Raw genomic sequence first — 22,498 nt, 5'->3', positions numbered from 1 at the left:
GGTTTCCTCTGAGTGCTCCAGTTTCCTCCTACATCCCAAAGATTTATGGGTTAAGATTAGTTAGTAAGCTGTGGCCAAGCTATATAGGGACCTGAAGCATGGCAACACTTGCACACTGTCCCCAGCACATCTCAGATTGTTGGTCATTGACACAAAACAACTCATTTTACTGTATGTTTTGATGCATGTGAGACAAATAAAGCTAAGTTTTCCCAGATTAAAGCTATGCCAAAATTAGTCCTGAAGAAGGGTCTTGGTCTGAAATGGCAACTGTTCATTGAATTCCATAGATGCTGCCTGACCCACTGTTCTCCAGCATTATGTGTGTATTGCCCTGAATTTCCAGCATCTGCAGAATCTCAAGCTTAAAGCTAATCTTAAAGACAACAAATTTCCCATTTGTCAGTTGTACTAAATATGATTCTGTCAGATTTGCCGTCTTTCATATGAAATGATAAATCAAGTGGTAAGAAATGGTGCCTAGAAATCATTGGCCAAAATGGCTCTTCCTCCAACCAAAACCCACAGGCATTATCTGGTAAAATTACACTGGCATTTCTGAAAGTTTGGCACATGCAAGTAAGTTGCCATGTTACAAGTAACGCCATTTCCAAAATACTTCATTGGGTGCATGCTCAGGTCATTGTAAATTATCTTCTGGTTAGGCTAGGGTTAAATTGGCAGGTTGCTGGGGGTGCAGGACAGAAGGCCCTGTTCTGTGCTGTATCTCTAAATAAAATAAAACATCTTTAGAGAAACAAACCAACACCAACTTGAAGTCTGATCTGTGCTGATTCCCCTTAAGCAAACCCAAGTGTGATTGGTCTCAGCAGGAAACCAAAAGCTGCTTGCCAGCCAGTGAATGTCACTGTAAAGATGTGGGGTAAGACAAGCATAGATGTGACTTGTCACCGCCAAACCTCACATCTGGGAAAAGAGCAGGGGAAGCAAGCTGACCACAGGACTGCATTCCAGCATATCAGTGGCTGCAGGAGACAAAGAGTAAGCGGAAAACAATTCTTTCAGAAACAAAGTGAGCAAAATAAAGGTGAACTCACTGTGAATGCACCTTTGAGTGTCTCGGAGGTGAGCGAGATGGTGACCTGGATCTCCTCCCCCGTGAATCTTCATATCTGCTACGTTTGCGAGACTGTTGAGTTGTTGATCGGGTGCGGCTCCCTGACCGTGATCTTGACCTGCTTTTACGAGATGTTTTACCTCGGTCAGAGGATGGAGAAATGGGTTGCTGTTTAACCCTGTGAGAATCTTTCACCTGAATGGCACATGGGAACAGGATCATCATAAGGCGGAAGGGAACATATTCCCACTTAAATTAAGTATGCAAAGACAAAACATCAGGTTCCTAAAACTAATGATATAGATTGCACTTTGTAGTTGTTTTGTTAGAACATCTCAGAACGAAGCAAATGATAATTGATAGCATTGTAAGATTTCTTTTTCTTTAATTATGAAGGGGTAAAACTGAGTAACTTCAATGATTAGTTTATATTCAGTGAATGCAGACTTCAAACAGTTACAGAACTCGCATCCAAAACATTGTATAATAAGTGACTTGAATTTCAAACATACTGTCTAATGTAACAGTAATTGAATAGAATTGGATAAGTACATGGATAAAACTGCTTTAACTTTCAGATACACATACAAAATGCTGGAGAAACTCTTAAGTCAGGCAACATCTAAGTCGGTACTTTAGCCATCTGAGTATGATGGCTGGCAAGAATACGGAGGAACACATCCAAAATGATGGAGGAATTCCGCAAATCAAGCAGCATCTATGGAAATGAATAAGCAGTTGAAAGTCGGGCAGAGACACCTCTTCAAGATGTTTCTGTGCTGTATGACTCTACGAAAGAGCCTTGCACCATGATTAACAAGATTGCTCTTTGAAAGAGACAGTGCAACAGAATTTCATAAAAAAAAAACAAGAGATTCTGCAAATGCTGGACATCTTAAGCACATACACAAAATGCTGGAGGAACTCAGCAAGTCAGGCAGCATCTATGGAAGGGAATAAACAGTTGACATTTTGGTCTGAGACCCTTCATCAGTACTGGAAAGGAAGGGGCAGAAACCAGAATAAAAAGGTGGGGGAGAGGAAGGAGTACAAGTTGGTAGGGGATAAATTAAACCAGGTGAGGGGGAAGGTTGGGGAGGAGGAATGAACTAAGAAGCTAGGAGGTGATAGGTGGGAGAAAGAATCTACTAGAAAAGGAGAGTGGACCATGAAAGAAAGGGAAGAGGGAAACCAGAGGGAGGTGATGGGCTGGTGAGAAGGGGTAAGAAGGTAACCAGAATGGGAAGTGGAAAAAGGGAGGAGGAAAATTGAGAAATTACTGGAAGTTAAGAGAAATCAATGTTCATCCCATTGAGTCAGAGGCTACCCAGACGGAATATGAATTTCCCTTTTTTTTAAATGTAGTATTTCATCATTTTCTTTATTCTGAATTAGAAAGATAAGTGGTGACCTAAAAGTCATCTTTGACATTATAAAGGATTTCAATCACGCTGATGCAAAGAAAATAGCTCCACTTGAGGGGGAAATGCCATTATTAGGAGAGCCACAAAGAAATCAAAGGATTCAGAAGAAATTTCCACCTGCATTACTGAGAGCAAGGAACTCACCACACCACAGGAACAAAGTACACTGATGTATTGGGCAAATATGCATATGAAAAAGAAACAGATTATGGATGGTGGGTTGAGTGGAGCATTAATTGGCCGGCATGAACATATTGTGCTGAATGGCCAGTTTCTGTATTCTGTACTCTATGATTAACATTAATAATCACTAAAATGCATGCTGAATTATGATTCGGCTACATATATTATTTATGCAACTATGAAGTTACTGTATCTAGAGACAAAGTGGCAGATGGAACAAAAGTAAACTGAATAACATAATTGCACTACTTGAATCGATTGCTTTTCTTTGCTGCTTATTTATATGAATGCCAATCTTGACACCAATTTGTACTAAATGCCCTCTTCCTGTGTATTATCCCTATCCTTCTGTTCCCTTCAAATTCATATATCTATCTATAAAAAGTCTCAAACTCCAATAAACAGCCAGCTTCCACTACTACCCTGGTAACCCATTCCAGACACCTACCATCCTCTAGTTTAAAAACAAATTTGCTCCTCACATTGCCTTTAAACTTCCACCCTCTAAACTTAAAAGCATGTCCTCTGGTATTTTACACTTCTGTCCTCAGGAAAAGATAGAAGATAGATAGATACCTTCCCTTGTTGCATGTACATTGAAACAATGACATGTTTAACCTGTCTTTGGAATGTGGGAGCAAACTGGAATATCCAGAAGAAACAGATGTGGTCATGGTGAGAACGTACAAACTCCTGATTGTCTACTCTGTGCTTCTCAACCTTAAAAACCATTTAATACAACAGGAAATTCAACTATTGTGTGTTACTAAAAAGCTTTAGTTACACATAAAAGTGCAACTAAAGACAAGAATGATCAGCACAATTTTTGTGATGAATCCATTCTCAATATTTAAAGTTTTTGAGGATATGACTAAACACATTGATGAAGGAAGAGCAGTAGATGTAGTGTATATGGATTTCAGCAAGGCTTTTGATAAGGTACCCCATACAAGGCTAACTGAGAAAGTAAGGAGGCATGGGATACAAGGGGACATTGCTTTATGGATCCAGAACTGGCTTGCCCACAGGAGGCAAAGAGTGACTGGAGACGGGTCATATTCTACATGGAGGTCGTCACTAGTTGTGTGCCTCAGGGATCTGTTCAGGGACCCCTACTCTTCATGATTTTTATAAATGACCTGGATGAGGCAGTGGAGGGATGGGTTAGTAAATTTGCTGATGACACTAAGGTTGGAGGTGTTGTGGATAGTGTGGTGGGCTGTCAGAGGTTACAGCAGGACATTGATAGGATGCAAAAATGGGCTGAGAAGTAGCAGATGGAGATCAACCCAGATAAGTGCGAAGTGGTTCATTTTGGTAGGTCAAATATGATAGCAGAATGTAATATTAGTGGTAAGATTCTTGGCAGTATGGAGGATCAGAGGGATCTTGGGGTCTGAGTCCATAGGATGCTCAAAGCAGCTGCGCAGGTTGACTCAGTGGTTAAGAAGGCGCATGGTATATTGGCCTTCATCAATCATGGAATTGAATTTAGGAGCCGAGAGGTAATGTTGCAGCTATATAGGACCTTGGTCAGACCCCACTTGGAGTACTGTGCTCAGTTTTGGTCGCCTGATGTGGAAACTATAGAAAGGGTGCAGAGGAGATTTACAAGGATGTTGCCTGGATTGGGGAGCAAGTCTTATGAGAATAGGTTGAGTGAACTTGGCCTTTTCTCCTTGGAGTGACAGAGGATGAGAGGTGACCTGATTGAGGTGTATAAGATGATGAGAGGCATTGATCATGTGGATAGTCAGAGGCATTTTCCCAGGGCTGAAATGGTTGCCACAAGAGGACACAGGTTTAAGGTGCTAGGGAGTAGGTACAGGGGTAAGTTTTTTTACTCAGAGAATGGTGAGTGCGTGGAGTGGGCTGCCAGCAAAGGTGGTGGAGGCGGATACGATAGGGTCTTTTAAGAGACTTTTGGATAGATACATGGAGCTTAGAAAAACAGAGGGCTATAGGGAAAGCCTAGTAATTTCTAGAGTAGGGACATGTTCAGCACAAACTTATTGGCTGAAGGGCCTGTATTGTGCTGTCGGTTTTCTATGTTTCTACGTAAAGTGGCCAGGAAAAGTAACCTTGCCCGGTTAGCTGAAATAATACAAAGACGATAAACTATTTACAATGAGAGACTTGAAGTTATTCATTAGCAATTATCTGTATTTCCTGACACACTTTAGAGGAAGGTTAATCATTTTAGAAACAGCAAAAACTCATGAAGACAAACCTTCAAACCATACCCAGGGATTTTCTTCTGGACCAAGGTGGATGAAGGACTTGTACTCTTTTCATGCTTTCTGAAATAGTTAATAAACAAATGTTCATATTGTTTCAGAATAAAGGAATACAACTGCATCGATTCAGTGCAAATGTGCCCAAATTAAAGTCTTCTGATAAAATGACATATTTTCTTTCAACTTCCTTTCAGCTGAGTCATCATCCCAGTCATAGAAACATAGAAAACCTACAGCACAATATAGGCCCTTTGGCCCACAAAGTTGTGCCGAACATGTCCCTAACTTAGAAATTACTAGACTTCCCCATAGCCCTCAATTTTTCTAAGTTTCATGTACCTAACCAAAAGTCTTTTAAAAGGCCCTGTTGTATCTGCCTCCACCACCACTGCCCGCAGCCCATTCCACGCACTCACCACTCTCTGAGTAAAAAACTTACCCCTATCATCTCTGTACCTACTCCCCAGCACCTTAAACCTGTGTCCTCTTGTGGCAACCATTTCAGGCCTGGGGGAAAAGCCTCTGACTATCCACACGATCAATTCCTCTCATTATATATCCAACAACATTCCTTCACTGGCAATAGGGACGAACACAAAATGCATGTGGCGCTACATACCGGGTATGGGTTGGTAGTGAAGCCTCTCACACTTGATCATTCACTTCACGTTGACTGGATCATAAATATTATAGACAATAGACAATAGGTGCAGAAGTCGACCATTCGGCCCTTTGAGCCTGCACCACCATTTTGAGATCATAGCTGATCATCTACTATCAATACCCAGTTCCTGACTTGTCCCCATATCCCTTGATTCCCCTATCCATAAGATACCTATCTAGCTCCTTCTTGAAAGCATCCAGAAAATTGGCCTCCACTGCCTACCGAGGCAGAGCATTCCAGACCCCCACAACTCTCTGGGAGAAGAAGTTTTTCCTTAACTCTGTCCTAAATGACCTACCCCTTATTCTCAAACCATGCCCTGTGGTACTGGACTCTCCCAGCATCTGGAACATATTTCCTGCCTCTATCTTGTCCAATCCCTTAATAATATATGTTGCAATCAGATCCCCACTCAATCTCCTTAATTCCAGCATGTATAAGCCCAGTCTCTCTAACCTCTCTGCGTAAGACAGTCCTAACATCCCAGGAATTAACGTTGTGAATCTACGCTGCACTTCCTCTACAGCCAGGATGTCCTTCCTTAACCCTGGAGACCAAAACTGTACACAATACTCCAGGTGTGGTCTCACCAGGGCCCTGTACAAATGCAAGAGGATTTCTTTGCTCTTGTACTCAATTCCCTTTGTAATAAAGGCCAACGTTCCATTAGCCTTCTTCACTGCTTGCTGCACTTGCTCATTCACCTTCAGTGACTGATGAACAAGGACTCCTAGATCTCTTTGTATTTCTCCCTTACCTAACTTTACACCGTTCAGATAATAATCTGCCTTCCTGTTCTTACTCCCAAAGTGGATAACCTCACACTTATTCACATTAAACGTCATCTGCCAAGTATCTGCCCACTCACCCAGCCTATCCAAGTCACCCTGAATTCTCCTAACATCCTCATCACGTCACACTGCCACCCAGCTTAGTACCATCAGCAAACTTGCTGATGTTATTCTCAATGCCTTCATCTAAATCGTTGACCAGAGAGTGCAAATAATAAGCTTGAGAGCTACAAAATAAAAATCGCTTCTTCATCCTCAATTTTCCCCCTTCCTCTCCTGAAGATTCTGATATAACATCAAGTGAATTGATCTTGAAATCCCTAACCAGTCTTTTAAACTATGTTCTTTTCTATATGTTTCAAAATGGAACATTACTTGAAAGCATGGTGCTCCAACCAAAATATTTTGCCTGATATTGTTCCAACACCAATATTGTTTCATCACTGCCTGGTACAGAGGGGCAACAGCACAGGATTGGAAAAAGTTGCAAAAGGTTGCGAACTCAGTCAGCTCCATCATGGCCATTAGTCTCTCCACCATTGAGGACTTCTTCAAAAAGTGATGCCTCAAAAAGGTGGCATCCATCATTAAGGGCCCCCATCACCCAGGACATGCCCTCTTCTCACTGCTGCCATCAAGGAGATGGTACACTGTAGGAGCCTGAAGATACACACTGTTTTAGGAACAGCTTCTTCCCCTCCTCCATGAGATTTCTGAATGGACAATGAACCCATGTACACTACTTCAATATTTTTAAAAATATATTTATTATAATTTATGTTTTTTTTTTAAATTATATATTGCAATGTACTGCTGCTGCAAAATTTCTAATTTACCTGTCATGTGAGGCCAGTAAGAAAACTTAATTGTACAGCATATCACTTGCCCAAAACAGGTGTCAAAAAGTTACACTTAATGGAGTACTTCTGAAATACAGGCACAGAATAATATAGGAAATGTGACAATCAATTGTGCCCACCCCACCAAACTGCCACAAGATAACACTGCAGTAATTTACAGATAACCTGTATTGTTTCATTAATCATATGGATTTGCAGATGGATATTGATCATAATTGAAGCGACTTGATAGAAGTGTATAAGATGATAAGAGGTGTAGAGTAGATAGCCAGCACAGCAATGGCTAATACAAAAGGGCATCATTTTAAGGCGATTGAGAAAAGTGTAAGGGAGGTGCCAGGGGCAAGTTATTTTACACAGAGTGTTATATGAATGGAAAGCAGTGCCAGAAGTAGTGGTGGAGGTGGCAAACACATTAGGAATATTTAAGAGACTCTGAAGAATAGGCACATGGAAAGAAAAATGGTTTTGATGTAGTTGGGAAGGGTTAAGTCACACTGCCCAATTATACCCATGTAACCAATTAACCTACCAACCCGAACATCTTTGGACTGTGGAAGGAAACCCAGACGGTCAAAAGGATAATGTACAAACTCCAGACAGCAGCGGGAATTGAACTCGGGCTGTTGGCACTGTAATAGCATTACACTAATTACTACACTCTGATCTTTCTGCCACTAGGGATAATCTGCACAATCCTGCTGTACAATGCAAAGCCTTTCCAAAGTGCACTGCTCAAGAATGGGCACAGTTCTTCAGCTGGTGCCAACCTTATTGGCTAGTATACTGTACTTTGCTTTATGTTGCCCATTGTCACTGGAACTTGACTGCCGATGCCTCTTGTGCTTCTTCTTCTTGTCCTTTCTCTTCTTCTTTTCTATTTTATCCAGGTTCTTCTTTAGCTTTTGAAAGAAAGAAAAAGGTTGTTTTTATATGTAGAGTGACAGGCCGGGGTCTAGTCTGGGGGTTCAGTGGGGTTTACATATAGAGTGGAAGGTCCCCAGGAGTGGGTTTTAGCCCAGGATCTAATTCAAGGGTTTGGGGGAGTTTGTATGTGGAGTGGCAAATCCCTGGGAGTGGGTTCCTGTCTGGGATCTGATCCAGGGATTTGTGTACAGAATACTTCCTCACTCAGAGGGTGGTGAAAGTGTGGAATAAGCTGCCAGTGGAAGTGGTAGATTAGGTTCAATTGCAACATTTCAACCATAAGACATAAGAGCAGAATTCAACCATTCAGCCCATCAAGTCTGCTCCACAATTTCATCATGGCTGATCCATTTTCATCTTAACCCCATTCTCACTATAGCCTTTCATGCCCTGACCAATCAAGAACCTATCAACCTCCACCTTAAATACACCCAGTGACCTGGCCTTCATAGCTGCCTGTGGCAATGAATTCCACAGACACCCCTTGGCTAAAGAAATTTCCCATCTCCATTCTAAAAGGACATCCCTGTATTCTGAGGTTTTGTCCTCTGGTCTTAGACTCTCCCAATTTAGGAAACATCCTCTCCACATTCACTCTATCAAGGCTCATTCTTCTAAATCCCAGCAAATAAAGGCCAAGAACCATCAATCACTCCTTATATGATAATCCTTTCATTTCAAGAATCAGTCTTGTGAAACTCTGAACCTTCTCCAATGTCAGCACATCCTTTCTTAAATAAGGGGATCAAAACTGCTCACAATACTCCAAGTGAGGCCTCACCAGTCTTATAAAACCTCAATATTATATCCTTGCTTTTATATTCTAGTCCTCTCGAAATGAATGCTAATATTGCATTCGTCGTCCTCACCACCAACTCAGCCTGCAAATTAACCTTTAGGGTATCTTGCACGAAGACTCCCAAGTCCCTTTGCACCTCAGAGTTTTCAATTTTCTCCCCATTTAGAAAATAGTTTATGTGTTTATTCCTTCTACCAAAGTGCATGATCATACACTTTCCGACATTGGATTCCAGCTGCCATTTCTTTGCCCATTCTCCTGATCTGGCCAAGTCTTTCTGTAGCCTCTCTATTTCCTCAATACTACCTGCCCCTCCACCTATCTTTGTAATGTCTGCAAACTTGGTCACAAAGCCATCAATTCTATCATCCAAATCACTGACATACAATGTGAAAAGCAGTCCCGAAACCGACTCTTGCAGAACACCACAAGTCACTGGCAGCCAACCAGAAAAGGCCCCCTTTATTCCCATTTTTTGCCTCCTGTCAATCAGCTAATGATCTATCCAGGCTAGAATCTTTCCTGTAATATCTAGGGCTCTTAACTTGTGAAGTAGCTTCATGTGTGGCACCTTGTGAAAGGCCTTCTGAAAATCCAAGTACACACCAACCAATTATCCTTTGTCTATCCTGATTGTGATTTTTTTCCAAAGAATCTCAACAGATTTGTCAGGCAAGATTTTCTCTTAAGAAAACATCGCTGACTTTGGCCTATTTTATCATGTGCCTCCAAGTACCCTGAAACCACATTGTTAACAACTGACTCCAATATCTTCCCAACCAAAGGTCAGACTAACTGGCCTATAATTTATTTTCTTCTGCCTCTCTCCCTTCTTGAAGAGTGGAATGACATTTATGAGAGGTAAATGCTACATGAATGCAGGTGGATGGGAGTAGGCAGAATAACAGTTTGGCTTGGACTAGATGAGCCAAAGGGCATGTTTATGTGCTACAATGCTCTTTGAATCTATGAAAATTTATTTCTCTATCTGCAACAATTCACAATAGAAAATTTATGTAGATACCACTGATTAAGAGGTCAAATAAAGAAACTTTTGCTTTGGAATAAACTTTCACTTTTAGGATTTCAGACAGTATACTTTTAGCAATTTTTATTCACAACATGACAGGTTATTAGTCATAAAACAGTCTTGATGAAGGATCTTGACACCAAATGTCAACTGTTTATTCTTCTCCATAGATGCTGACTGACCTGCTGAGTTCCACCAGAATTCTGTGTGTGTTGTTCTGGATTTCAAGCATCTGCAGAATCTGTGTTTATGGCAAATTCTTTTATCTCTTGCAAAGTTAGTGGTTTAATTATGGATATGCAATGAAGTACTCCATCCTCTTCTGAACAAATGAAGGAATCAAGAATTAAATTCCAGATCAATGGGGATTTGTTTGACATAAAGAACAAGATTAATCAATGTAATGGAAATTTGGGAGCCACCACTGTTTAACAAAAGTAACTGATCACCTGCCCATTCACCTTCTCCTTCACCTCCATTCAAGGCCAAAACAGTTCCTCCAGGTGAGGTAACATCATCTACTATATCCGGTGCTGCTTCCTCTACATCAGTGAAACCTGGCATAGATTGGGAAACTGCTTTGTCAAGCACATTTGTGTTGATTGTCTGTCGTTTCCAACAACGTAAACTTGTATGGGAGCAGTTTTTTGTGAAAAAAATGTTTACTGGCTCAAAAATCTTGGTCCAATGGTACAAAAAATCATCACAACTGGAGTCTTCCTTGGCTGCAGTGGATAGCCATGCCACATTCTGTGCCTTATCATGTTCTTTGCTCTCCACAAAGCATTGCAGCACCGTCTTCTTGGCCATTGGATCGTGTAGTTGATCTCATCTGCCCAGTCCGCTGGGACTGGCTTCGCATGCACGGGTAGGCAGTTCTCTATCTCACCAGGATAAGAGGTTCCTGGCTACCCTCAACTGGGTCAGCCTGCCTGTCAATGTTGTGTACCGGGTTGTGGCCACTGTCAAATGTAAACAGTTGCTTGGCGCTACAGGTGAGAACTGGTTGGCAGGTGGGGACCAACAGTGGATGAGCACCTTTACTCCTTTACACAAGAAGCAGGATTTCCTGCCAACTATTTTAATTCCAGTCCCCATTCTCACTCTGACATGTAGGTTCTATGACCTCCTCTACTGCCATGAAACCACCCTCAGGTTGGAGGAGCAGCAACACCTCATATTCCATCTGGGTTACCTCCAACCTGACAGCATGAACATTGATTTCAGTATCTACAGAACCTCTTGTGTTTAAAAGTAAATGAGAACTATATTCAACCTCCAGTTAAAAGGCACTAATTGCTGGGTGCATGTTTGAAGATACAAGAAATGAAAGGATCAACAGACCTGAAGACCAACTCACCATTTCTCTGATCATCTTCATTTTCATGGGATTAGTCAAAGTCTCCCTTTTTCGTTCCTCTTCACGCTTCCTGAGAACACCAGAAACAAAAATCAACACACAAGCATTTGTTAAACTAAAATCGCACATCCAGTTGGGGAACAACCTTTTCTACCCATAGGATTGCTCCCTTTAAACTATGACGCGCCTTCAGGTTTCAAAACAACTGAATCCCATAGACCAATATTTTTCTTCAAATGTCTTACAATCTTACTTCATCAGACATTTCTCCAGTGAAGTGTTCTGTAATGCTATATTAATTTAAAAACATTATTATAAGGTGAATCCATGGAAGCATAATAATCTATGAGAGAAAACAGAACCACAACTGATAAAATGATCAGTAGAAAAAGTTCTTAAATTCTGAATGTAACAATCATATTGCTGAAGCACAAAGCAGAAGTAACTAACTTAACACTAACCTACCTAACTTAAGGGCAGAAGGATCCCATAATCTTTTGATAATATCAGGCTCAATTATCAGCTCAGCAAGCTAACTTTTTTACTTATGAGTTTCAGTCATATAGTTTTCCCACCTGATTGTAAACAGAGGATCCTCCCGGATTTTGGAAGCCATATCCAAGGCAGAGTTAGCCCCTGTGGCTGAGAAAATGGAGCCAGGCAGTAGCCCAGTATCTGAAGAAGGGCCAGATTCCTCATCTACAATCTTGTCAGTGGCATACTTGTCGATGGGTCTACCCAACAAGTACTCCTCTCGGTTCACCATTGCACAGGGGCCTTGGTACATCCAGTCTAGACGATCAGACTTCTTTCTGCAGGCAAAAGACCAAGCTTACATTATATTTTTACACTGAGACCTCCTGGAAATCATATACAGAGAAGGTGCCAATAAGATAAGTTCAGTCTAAGGCAGCCTGTCTAGTATAATGTAATGTTAAGAATATCACACCAGAATCTTACCCAACTAATTTAAGCAAACAAATATACCCAATACACAGATATGCACTATCCAGAAACAGTTATCAAATGAGGCCCGCATTTGACTTTTCCTCATAACCCAGTAATTTTTAATGAGTATTTTATGACAAATTTCATGACCTACATTAAGTGAAGGGGCACCATGGTGCCATAACTGTTAGCTCAACCCTATTACAGCTCAGAGCAGAGTTCAGAGTTCAATTCCAACATCATGGATATGGATGAGAGGGGTTTGGAGGGATATGGTCCTGGTGCAGGTCAATGGGACTAGGCAGAAAAATGGCTCAGCACAGCCAAGAAGGGCCAAAAGACCTCTTTCTGTGCTGTAATGTTCTATGGTTCTATTATCTGTAAGAAGTTTGTGCCGTCCTTTTTGCGAGCACATGGGTTTTCTCCAGGTGCTCCAGTTTCTGCCCACATTCCAAAGCTTGTACTGATAAATAGGTTAATTAATGTAAATTGTCCTGTGCTTAGGTTGGTATTAAATAGGTGGGTTGCCAGAAGGGCCTGTTCCGCATGTATCTCAAAATAATAAGTTGACTTCTGATTTGGAAAAATATTTTGCCTTTTGGCAAATCTTGTGTCTTGGCTCATGTGTGGTTTTTGACATGAAGACTTTTTAAAAACCAAATATTTACTCTATCAAAATCCCTTTCAAAATTACTACTGAAGCTGCTTCTTCCTGAATTACATTGCCAATTCTTTTGCCATTAGAAGTAGATTTTTACTGATTACATCCATCTCTTTTTAAAAATAGTTTAAACCGTCGCTGCTCAAGAAGAGCTATGCCTATTTCTCATGATAATTGAAATTCTTAGTACCATTAAGACATAGGAGCAGAATAAAGTCACTTGCCCATCAAGTCTGCTCTGTAATTCGATCATGGCTGATTTATTTCTACCCCTGTAGCGGTGTGCTACACGCAGCGCTAAAATTACGACACAGAGTCGGTAACTGCAGTCGAAGGAAAAACTTTATTCGAAAACTTCAGCCTCCCTTTTAAGCCTCCCTCAACCGGCCCCCCATGGCGCAGAGGCTCCAAAGCTCTGTGCTCGCAAACCCCCGTAGGCTATCTAATTGTGAGTCGGTTCAGATGCGCCAGGAAATGGGTCGCCACATAACCCCCCCCCCAGAACCGGTGATACACCCCACAATGTCCCCAGTCTGGGCCAGAACCTGCTTGGGAGGTCGGCCTCTGCGCCGAGGCACCGGAAACTCGGCCGGTTGCGCCAGGTCCACATGGGCCGGTTTGAGGCGGTCCACCGTGAAAACCTCCTCTTTCCCCCCAACGTCCAGCACGAACGTGGACCCGTTGTTCCGGAGCACCATAAACGGCCCCTCGTATGGCCGCTGCAGCGGCGGCCGATGCCCGCCCCTTCGTACAAACACAAACTTACAGTTCTGTAGGTCTTTGGGTACGAAGGTCGGGTGCCGCCCGTGCTGTGAAGTGGGTATGGGGGCCAGGTTACCGAGCTTCTCGCGTAGTCTGCCCAGGACTGCTGCGGGTTCTTCCTCTTGCCCCCTTGGGGCTGGTAGGAACTCCCCGGGGACGACCAGGGGCGCGCCGTATACCAACTCGGCCGACGAGGCGTGCAGGTCGTCCTTGGGCGCTGTGCGGATGCTGAGTAGGACCAAGGGAAGCTCGTCCGCCAGTTGGCTCCTCGCAGGCGGGCCATGAGGGCCGACTTCAGGTGACGGTGGAAACGCTCCACTAGCCCGTTCGACTGTGGGTGGTAGGCAGTTGTGTGGTGCAGCTGAGTCCCCAAAAGGCTGGCCATAGCTGACCACAGGCTGGAGGTGAACTGGGCGCCTCTGTCGGAGGTAATGTGGGGTGGTACACCAAAGCGAGATATCCAGGTGGCTATCAGGGCTCGGGCGCAAGATTCGGAGGTGGTGTCGGTGAGCGGGACCGCCTCTGGCCATCTTGTGAACCTGTCCACGATAGTCAGGAGGTGCCGCGCTCCGCGCGACACTGGCAGGGGGCCCACGATATCCACATGAATGTGGTCGAAACGCCGGTGGGCGGGATGGAACTGCTGCCGCTGCACCTTGGCCGTCTGGCAGTGCATGCACGTTTTGGCCCATTCACTGACCTGTTTGCGGAGTCCGTGCCAAACGAACCTGCTGGAAACCATCCGGACAGTTGTCCGGATGGAGGGATGCGCCAAGTTATGAATGGAGTCGAAAACGCGGCGCCGCCATGCTGTCGGGACGACTGGACGGGGCTGGCCGGTGGCGACGTCACAGAGTAGGGTCCTCTCACCTGGGCCCACGGGGAGGTCCTGGAGCTGCAAACCGGAGACTGCGGTTCTGTAACTCGGAATCTCCTCATCCGCCTGCTGCGCCTCTGCCAGTGCCTCAAAGTCTACCCCTTGGGAAAGGGCATGAACGGTAGGGCGAGAGAGCGCATCCGCCACGACATTGTCCTTACCTGAGACGTGCCGGACATCCGTCGTGTATTCAGAGATGTAGGTTAGGTGGCGTTGCTGGCGGGACGACCAGGGGTCGGACGCTTTCGTAAACGCAAAGGTAAGCGGTTTGTGGTCCGTGAATGCGGTGAAGGGCCGACCTTCTAGGAAGTACCTGAAATGCCGGATTGCCAGGTAGAGCGCCAACAGTTCCCGGTCGAAACCACTGTATTTAAGCTCGGGTGGTCGCAGGTGTTTGCTGAAAAACGCCAGGGGTTGCCAGCAATCTGCGATGAGTTGCTCCAGCACCCCACCGACTGCCGTGTTTGATGCGTCCACTGTGAGGGCGGTAGGGGCGTCCATTCTGGGATGTACTAGCATTGCGGCGTCCGCCAAAGCTTCCTTCGTTTGAACGAAAGCGGCGGCGGACTCCTCGTCCCAGGTAATGTCCTTGCTCGGACTCGACATCAGGGCGAAATTGCCCATACCTACGAATTCCTGAAGGCCTTTGATCGTGGTGGGTCGGGGAAAAAGGCGGACCGCATCTACCTTAGCGGGCAGAGGGGTTGCCCCGTCTTTAGTAATCCTGTGGCCCAGGAAGTCAATGGTATCGAGTCCGAACTGGCATTTGGCGGGGTTGATTGTAAGACCGTACTCACTCAGTCAGGCGCAGAGTTGACGGAGGTGGGACAGATGCTCCTGATGACTGCTGCTGGCTATGAGGATGTCATCTAAATAGATGAACGCGAAGTCCAGGTCCCGTCCCACCGCGTCCATTAAGTAGCCTCGTTCAGCCTGCGGTAGTCGCCGCACGGTCTCCAGCCCCCCGTTGCTTTGGGCACCATGTGCAGGGGGGAGGCCCATGGGCTGTCGGACCGCCGGATGATCCCCAATTCCTCCATCCTCTGGAACTCCTCCTTCGCCAGTCGGAGCTTGTCCGGGGGAAGCCGCCGAGCGCGGGCGTGGGGGGGTGGTCCCTGGGTCGGGATGTGGTGCTGCACGCCGTGCCTGGGCATGGCCGCTGTGAACTGCGGTGCCAGAACCGATGGGAACTCCGCCAGGACCCTGGTGAAGTCGTTGTCGGACAGCGTGATGGAGCCGAGGTGAGGGGCTGGCAACTGGGCTGCACCCAGGGAGAACGTCTGAAAGGTCTTGGCGTGTACCAGTCTCTTCCTGGGCAGGTCGACCAGTAGGCTGTGAGCCCGCAAAAAATCCGCACCCAGAAGCAGTTGGGCTACGGCGGCCAGTGTGAAGTCCCACGTGAACTGGCTGGAGCCGAACTGTAGCTGCACCTGACGGGTGCCATAGGTCCTTACTGTGCTGCCATTCACGGCCCTCAGGGGGGGACCCGGTGCCCTGCTGCGGGTGTCGTAACTCGTCGGAGGTAAAACGCTGATCTCAGCCCCAGTATCGACCAAAAACCGGCGTCCCGGCCTTCTATCCCACACATACAGGAGGCTATCCCGATGGCCAGCCGCCGTAGCCATCAGCGGCGGCTGGCCCTGGTGTTTCCCGGGAACTTGCAGGGCGGGCGGCAACGGCGGGCTTCTGCGCCCCACCGCTGGTGGTAGAAGCACCAGTGTTCATTGGGCCGGGGGTTAGCGGGCTCTGCGGCCGGGCCTGGACTGGTTTGCTGCTGGGAGCGTGGCTGGGAGATCCGTGCGATGGACCTTTTTGGCGTTCCACAGCAAGTCCGCCCGGGCTGCCACCTTCCGGGGGTCACTGAAATCCGCGTCGGATAGCAGCAGGCGTATGTCCTCGGGCAGCTGCTCCAGGAATGCCTGCTCAAACATGAGGCATGGGTGTCCGTCGGTCAGAGACAACATCTCATTCATTAAAGCCGATGGAGGTCTGTCCCCCAAACCATCCAGGTGCAGTAAACGGGCAGCCCGCTCGCGCCGTGAGAGTCCGAAAGTCCTGAGGAGCAGGGCTTTGAATTCCGTGTACTTGCCGTCTGCCGGGAGCGACTGTATGAACTCCGCGACCTGGGCCGCTGTGTCCTGGTCGAGTGAGCTCACCACGTAGTAGTAGCGGGTGTCTTCTGAGGTGATCTGGCGAACGTGGAATTGGGCTTTGGCTTGCTGGAACCATAGGTCCGGGCGCTGTGTCCAGAAACCCGGCAGTTTCAACGAAACCGCATGAACAGAGGCGGCGTCGGTCACTTCTGGTCCAAAAATCGTTTGGACCGTCGGGGTCACCAATTGTAGCGGTGTGCTACACGCAGCGCTAAAATTACGACACGGAGTCGGTAACTGCAGTCGAAGGAAAAACTTTATTCGAAAACTTCAGCCTCCCTTTTAAGCCTCCCTCAACCGGCCCCCCATGGCGCAGAGGCTCCAAAGCTCTGTGCTCGCAAACCCCCATAGGCTATCTAATTGTGAGTCGGTTCGGATGCGCCAGGAAATGGGTCGCCACACCCCTACCTCATCCATCCTATGATCTTGACATGCCTTTAAAAACATAGTTCTGTAGCGATGTGCTACACACAGCGCTGAAATAGCGACACGCAGTCAGTAAGTCGTTTCGAGACTAGTTTATTCAAACTTCGCGGCACTGGCATTTAATCCCTAGCGCCCGCCCTCTCTGGGCGGAAATGACATCAGAGGCGCATTACCAAAGTCTCCCCCCGCGCGCTGGCTATTTGTGAGCCGGTTCGCCTGCGTAGAAAGTGGGTCGCCACAGTTCCCAAGATGTTCTAATGATATTCCAAATGGTGCGTAATTGGTAATTCATGAAGGTCTGGCAGGAGACCTCGAACACGTTGTCAGATTTCAAATTTCCAGCATTGTCAAGATATTCCTCCTTTAACAGGAACAAAGATCTAGATAAGCCTTTGTTTTTTTTTATATAAATTATATCTATTTGGGCCAGCCAGTGATGTAGTGGCATCAACACTGGACTTCAGAGCAGACGGTCCTGAGTTCGAACCCAGCTGGGTCCCAACCCCTGAGCAGCAGCAGTAACTGCACAGAAGAAAGGGCTGGCAATAGACATACATACAGACACACACACACACACACACACACACACATATATATAAGAAGCAACACAGTGAGGTAGTGTTCATGAACCTATCAGAAATCTGAATTCAATATAGAGAAGAGTGGCAATGCATTTTGAGAGGAATAATATGGCAAGGTAATGTACCATAAAAGGCATTATATTGAAATGTACAGATGACATGAAAGGTTTGATGTTCATATTCAGAACCATAGAATACTACAGCACAGTACAGGCCCTTCAGCCGTCCATGTTGTGCCGACCCATATAATCCTTAAAAAAAAAGTACTAAACCCACACTACCCCATAACCCTCTATTTTTTCTTTCATCCCATGTGCCGGTCCAAGAGGCTCTTAAATACCCCTAATTTTCTAGCCTCCGCCACCATCCCTGGCAAGTAATTCCAGGCACTCACAACCCTCTGTGTAAAAAACTTACCCCTGATGTCTCCCCTAAACTTCCCTCCCTTAATGCTGTACATATGCACTCTAGTGTTTGCTATTGGTGCCCTGGGAAACAGGTACTGACTATCCACCCTATCTATGTCTCTCATAATCTTGTAGACCTCTATCAAGTCCTCTCTCATTCTTCTACGCTCCAAAGAGAAAAGTCCCAGCTCTGCTAACCTTGCTTCATGTGACTTGTTCTCCAAACCAGGCAACATCCTGGTAAATCTCATCTGCACCCTCTACGTAGCTTCCACATCCTTCCTATAATGAGGTGACCAGAACTGAACTCAATACTCTAAGTGTGGTCTCACCTGAGATTTGTAGAGTTACAACATGACCTCTCTACTCTTGAACACAATCCCCCTGTTAATGAAGCCTGGCATCCCATAGGCCTTCTTAACTACCCTATCAACCTGCACAGTGACCTTGAGGGATGTATGGATTTGAACCCCAAGGTCCCTCTGTTCATCCACACTCTTAAGTAACTGACCATTAATCCTGTACTCAGTCGTCTGGTTTGTCCTTCCAAAATGCATCACCTCACACTTGTCCAGATTGAACTCCATCTGCCATTTTTTCTGCCAGACTCTGCAGCCTGTCTATATCCTCTTGAAACCTTCGACCATCTACAGCTCCATCCACAACTCCTCCAATCTTCGTGTCATCCGCAAACTTACTCACTCATCCTTCCGCCTCTACGTCCAGGTCATTTATAAAAATCACAAATAGCAAGGGTCCCAGGACAGATCCCTGCGGCACTCCACTAGTCACCGACCTCCAGGCAGAATACTTTCCTTCCACAACTACCCTCTGCTTTCTTCCTTTAAGCCAATTTTTTTATCCAAACAGCCAAGGTTCCACTTATCCCATGCCTCATGATTTCCTGGATGAGTCTCTCATGAGGGACCTTGTCAAATGCTTTGCTAAAGTCCATGTAGACCACATCAACTGCCCTACCCTCATCAATTTCTTTTGTTACCTCTTCAAAAAACTCAATCAGGCTCGTGAGGCACGATCTTCCCTTCACAAAGCCATGTTGACTATCCATGAGTAGACTGTACTTCTCCAAATGCTCATAGATTCTATCCTTAAGAATCCTTTCCAGTAGTTTGCAGACCACTGACGTAAGACTCACCGGTCTATAGTTCCCAGGTTTCTCCCTGTTACTTTTTTTAAACAGGGGAACTACATTTGCCATTCTCCAGTCCTCCGGCACTTCCTCTGTAGCCAAAGAGGATTCAAAGATCACGGCTAATGCTCCTGCAATCTCTTCTCTCAATTCCCACAACAATCTGGGGTGTATCATATCCGGCCCTGGGGATTTATCAATCTTGGTAAAATCCTTCTTGGTAAAGCTCTGTTGACGCTACTATTTTGTGCAACCTTTTAACCTACTCCAAGATCAATCTAACCCTTCCTTCTCAGATCACCCTGCATTTTCTTTCATCAATTTTCTTTCATCTAAGAGTCTCTTAAATGTCTCTAATGTATCTACCTCTACTATTACTTTTGGCAGCAGGTTCCATGCACCCTCCATCCTGTGTAAAAAAAAACACCTACCTCTAACACCCCTCCCTACACTTTCCTCTAATCAACATAAAATTATATCCTCTTACATTAGCAACTAATACCCTGGAAAAAAAGACTCTTGCTGTCCACTCTATCTATGCCTCTTATCACCTTGTACACCTCCCGGTCACCTCTCATCCTCCTTCTCTCCAAAGAGAAAACATCTCTTGCTCAACCTATCCTGAGAACCTCTCTAATCCAGGCAGCATTTTGGCAAATCTCCTCTGCGCTCTCTCTTAAGCTTCCAGATTGCAGCGTTTCAGACTGGAAAATGATCACTGCTACTTTCACAGGCTCAGTGATTCTAGTGTTCTCTAGGACTGATTGATAATCAAAACGCTGAATTATTTTCAACCTAAATTCTGAGAGACAACATTGCTTCTCTCCTTGCTCACTTGGACCCTCCGTTTCGATTGGAACATAAACAACTTACTTCATGGCACCGCTATCCTCCGCATAGCGCTGCATTTCTTCTCGCGCACGCTCCTCACGGAGCTCCCTCTGAAGCTCCTCGATCTTTTTCTTTTCTGCTTCATGCTTCTGCTCTGCTTTCCACACCCGCTCAACATTTTTCAAAGTCTGCGGGTGCCAGCTTTTCTTTAGATTCTGCAAGTGGCAGATGAAGAGAATTCAGTTTAAATAACTTTTATTCATACCAAAACGATAACATACAATTTCAAAGCAAAACACTAAACAGGGACAGAGAATACATTCTTCTGAAATTTTTTTTTTGCTTAGATATTTGGGCAAGTATTTGCTCAAATGTACCACAGAATGATCTACCTTCTCTCCAAGGAAAGCATCAATACCCACAGCAGAGATATGAAGATTATTCAGGTGTGGTCAATGTGGCATTCGCATTGTCAACAGCAATGCACACAGTTCATGCCAAATAATAAACACAAGAGATTCTGCAGATGCTGGAAATCCAGAGTAACAAACACACAAAATGCTGGAGGAATTGAGCAGTCAGGCAGCATCTATGGAAAAGAATGAAAAGGAATGAGCAGTCAACGCTTTAGGCTGAGACCCTTCAGCACAGGACTGTTGAAGAATGAAGGTCTCAGCTCAAAACATCGACTCTTTATTCCTTTCCATTGATGCTGCCTGACTTCCTGAGTTCTTCCAGCATTTTGTGTATGCCAAATAAGATTTAAATCCCTGACTCTCCTTCTTTACAACTCATGCTCTCAGAATTAATTTATGAAATGTTTGCCTGATTTTTGGATATTGTGGTTGCCAGACTTTATTTATGCAGAGGTTTTTGTAAAATTCTATTGTTTTTCTTTATTTTCCTGAAAATGTCTCCAAGAAAATGAATTTTGTGGTAGTATATGGTAACATCTAAGTCTTTTGACAATTAATTTACTTTGAACTTTGTTAGTACCTGGGGTAATGTCCAGAATGTTGCATAGAACATTGTTATAAGTTTCTAGAGTAGCAAACAAAATGCTGGAGGAACTCAAAGTACAAAGTAAATTTATCATCACAGTACAGATATATCTCCAAAAACAACCCAGAGATTCATTTTCCTACAAGCATTCACAGTAGGTACAAAGAAATACATATAAACAATGAAAAATCACACTCAAAAAATGACAAACAACTAATGTGCAAAAAGACAAACTGTGCAAATACAAAAAAAATTGTAAAACTGAGCAATGGCATCCTTAGAATCAGTATGAGGTGGGTAGCAGGGCTACAGATCTGAGACCCTGAGATGCAAGACTCAATAAGCCAATACGCCGAGTGCCGATCATTGTCCCCTGAGCCACCCTAAGGAACAACAGCTTTCTGAATGTTAATTGCTTACTGTACTTCTGTGAGAAGGAAGCCACAGAAGCTGAGGGTTGATCTTTTACAGGTTTATAACATTATGTGAGACATAGGTAGACAGACAATATCTATTTCCAAGGGTTGAAATGTCTAATACCAGTGGACATGGATTTAAGATGAGAAAGGGTACTTTCAAAGCAGATGTGAGGGGCAAGTTTTTACGGATGCATGGAACATGCTGCCTGGGATGGTGGTAGAGGCAGATACATTAGAGACTTATAAGAGATAGATAGGCACATGAATTTGAGAAAAATGGACATGGATATTGTGTAGGCAGAAGAGATTAATTTAGTTTGCCATCTGATTACTAATTTATTTTGATCAGCACAACATTGTGGGTCAAATAGCCTAATCCTGTGCCATAGTGTTCTATGTTTTTCATTCCTTCCCCTCAGTGTGCCTTTGCTCTTCTGATTTGTCCCTTCATCCCTTGGCCTTTCCTTTACTGCCCTTATCCCCCTACATGCCTCAGTCCTGCCTAAGGGTCTCAGCCCAAAATATCGACTGTTTACTCTTTTTCATAGATGCTGCCTGGCCTGCTGAGTTCCTCTAGCATTTTGAATGTTGCTTGGATTTCCAGCATTTGCAGATTTTCTCGTGTTTGAGTGTCATACACAGATACCGAGCTCACCAACTCCATAACAACCTTATTTCCCATCTACAATAATCCCATTGACCTGTATACTCGCCATATTTTTCTATGCTTTCCACATTTGAATGTCGAAATGCCTCTTAAATGTAGTAACTGTCTTTAATTCCACCACTAGCATGAACCTCTCGCTGTGGTTAAAAGAAAATGCAAGAACACCTTTGCAACTACCTCCTCTCACCTTAAACCGATGCCCTCTGGTTTTTTTGATACCCCAACCATGGGGGAAAAAATTATCATACGTTATTGTATCTA

At 44.7% G+C, this 22,498-nt stretch overlaps 1 protein-coding gene across 1 annotated transcript in view; it reads right to left on the bottom strand.

Annotated features, from left to right (window-relative positions):
- cwc25 (CWC25 spliceosome associated protein homolog) overlaps nucleotides 1-22,498 on the bottom strand; it is a 46,847-nt gene that overhangs the window by 23,845 nt on the left and 504 nt on the right. The window contains exons 2-7 of the mRNA XM_059956670.1: nucleotides 20,192-20,364; nucleotides 11,929-12,165; nucleotides 11,354-11,423; nucleotides 8,030-8,139; nucleotides 4,916-4,985; nucleotides 1,059-1,273 (exon numbers count right to left, since the gene is read on the bottom strand). Coding sequence (XP_059812653.1) covers nucleotides 1,059-1,273; nucleotides 4,916-4,985; nucleotides 8,030-8,139; nucleotides 11,354-11,423; nucleotides 11,929-12,165; nucleotides 20,192-20,364 — 875 coding nt within the window. The remainder of the gene's footprint in view (nucleotides 1-1,058; nucleotides 1,274-4,915; nucleotides 4,986-8,029; nucleotides 8,140-11,353; nucleotides 11,424-11,928; nucleotides 12,166-20,191; nucleotides 20,365-22,498) is intronic.

The sequence above is a fragment of the Hypanus sabinus genome, chromosome X1, assembly GCF_030144855.1.
Source record: "Hypanus sabinus isolate sHypSab1 chromosome X1, sHypSab1.hap1, whole genome shotgun sequence".
Lineage (NCBI taxonomy): Eukaryota > Metazoa > Chordata > Chondrichthyes > Myliobatiformes > Dasyatidae > Hypanus > Hypanus sabinus.
Note: the sequence above shows the minus strand (reverse complement) of the source record. Positions and strands in the feature narration are given on the sequence as shown.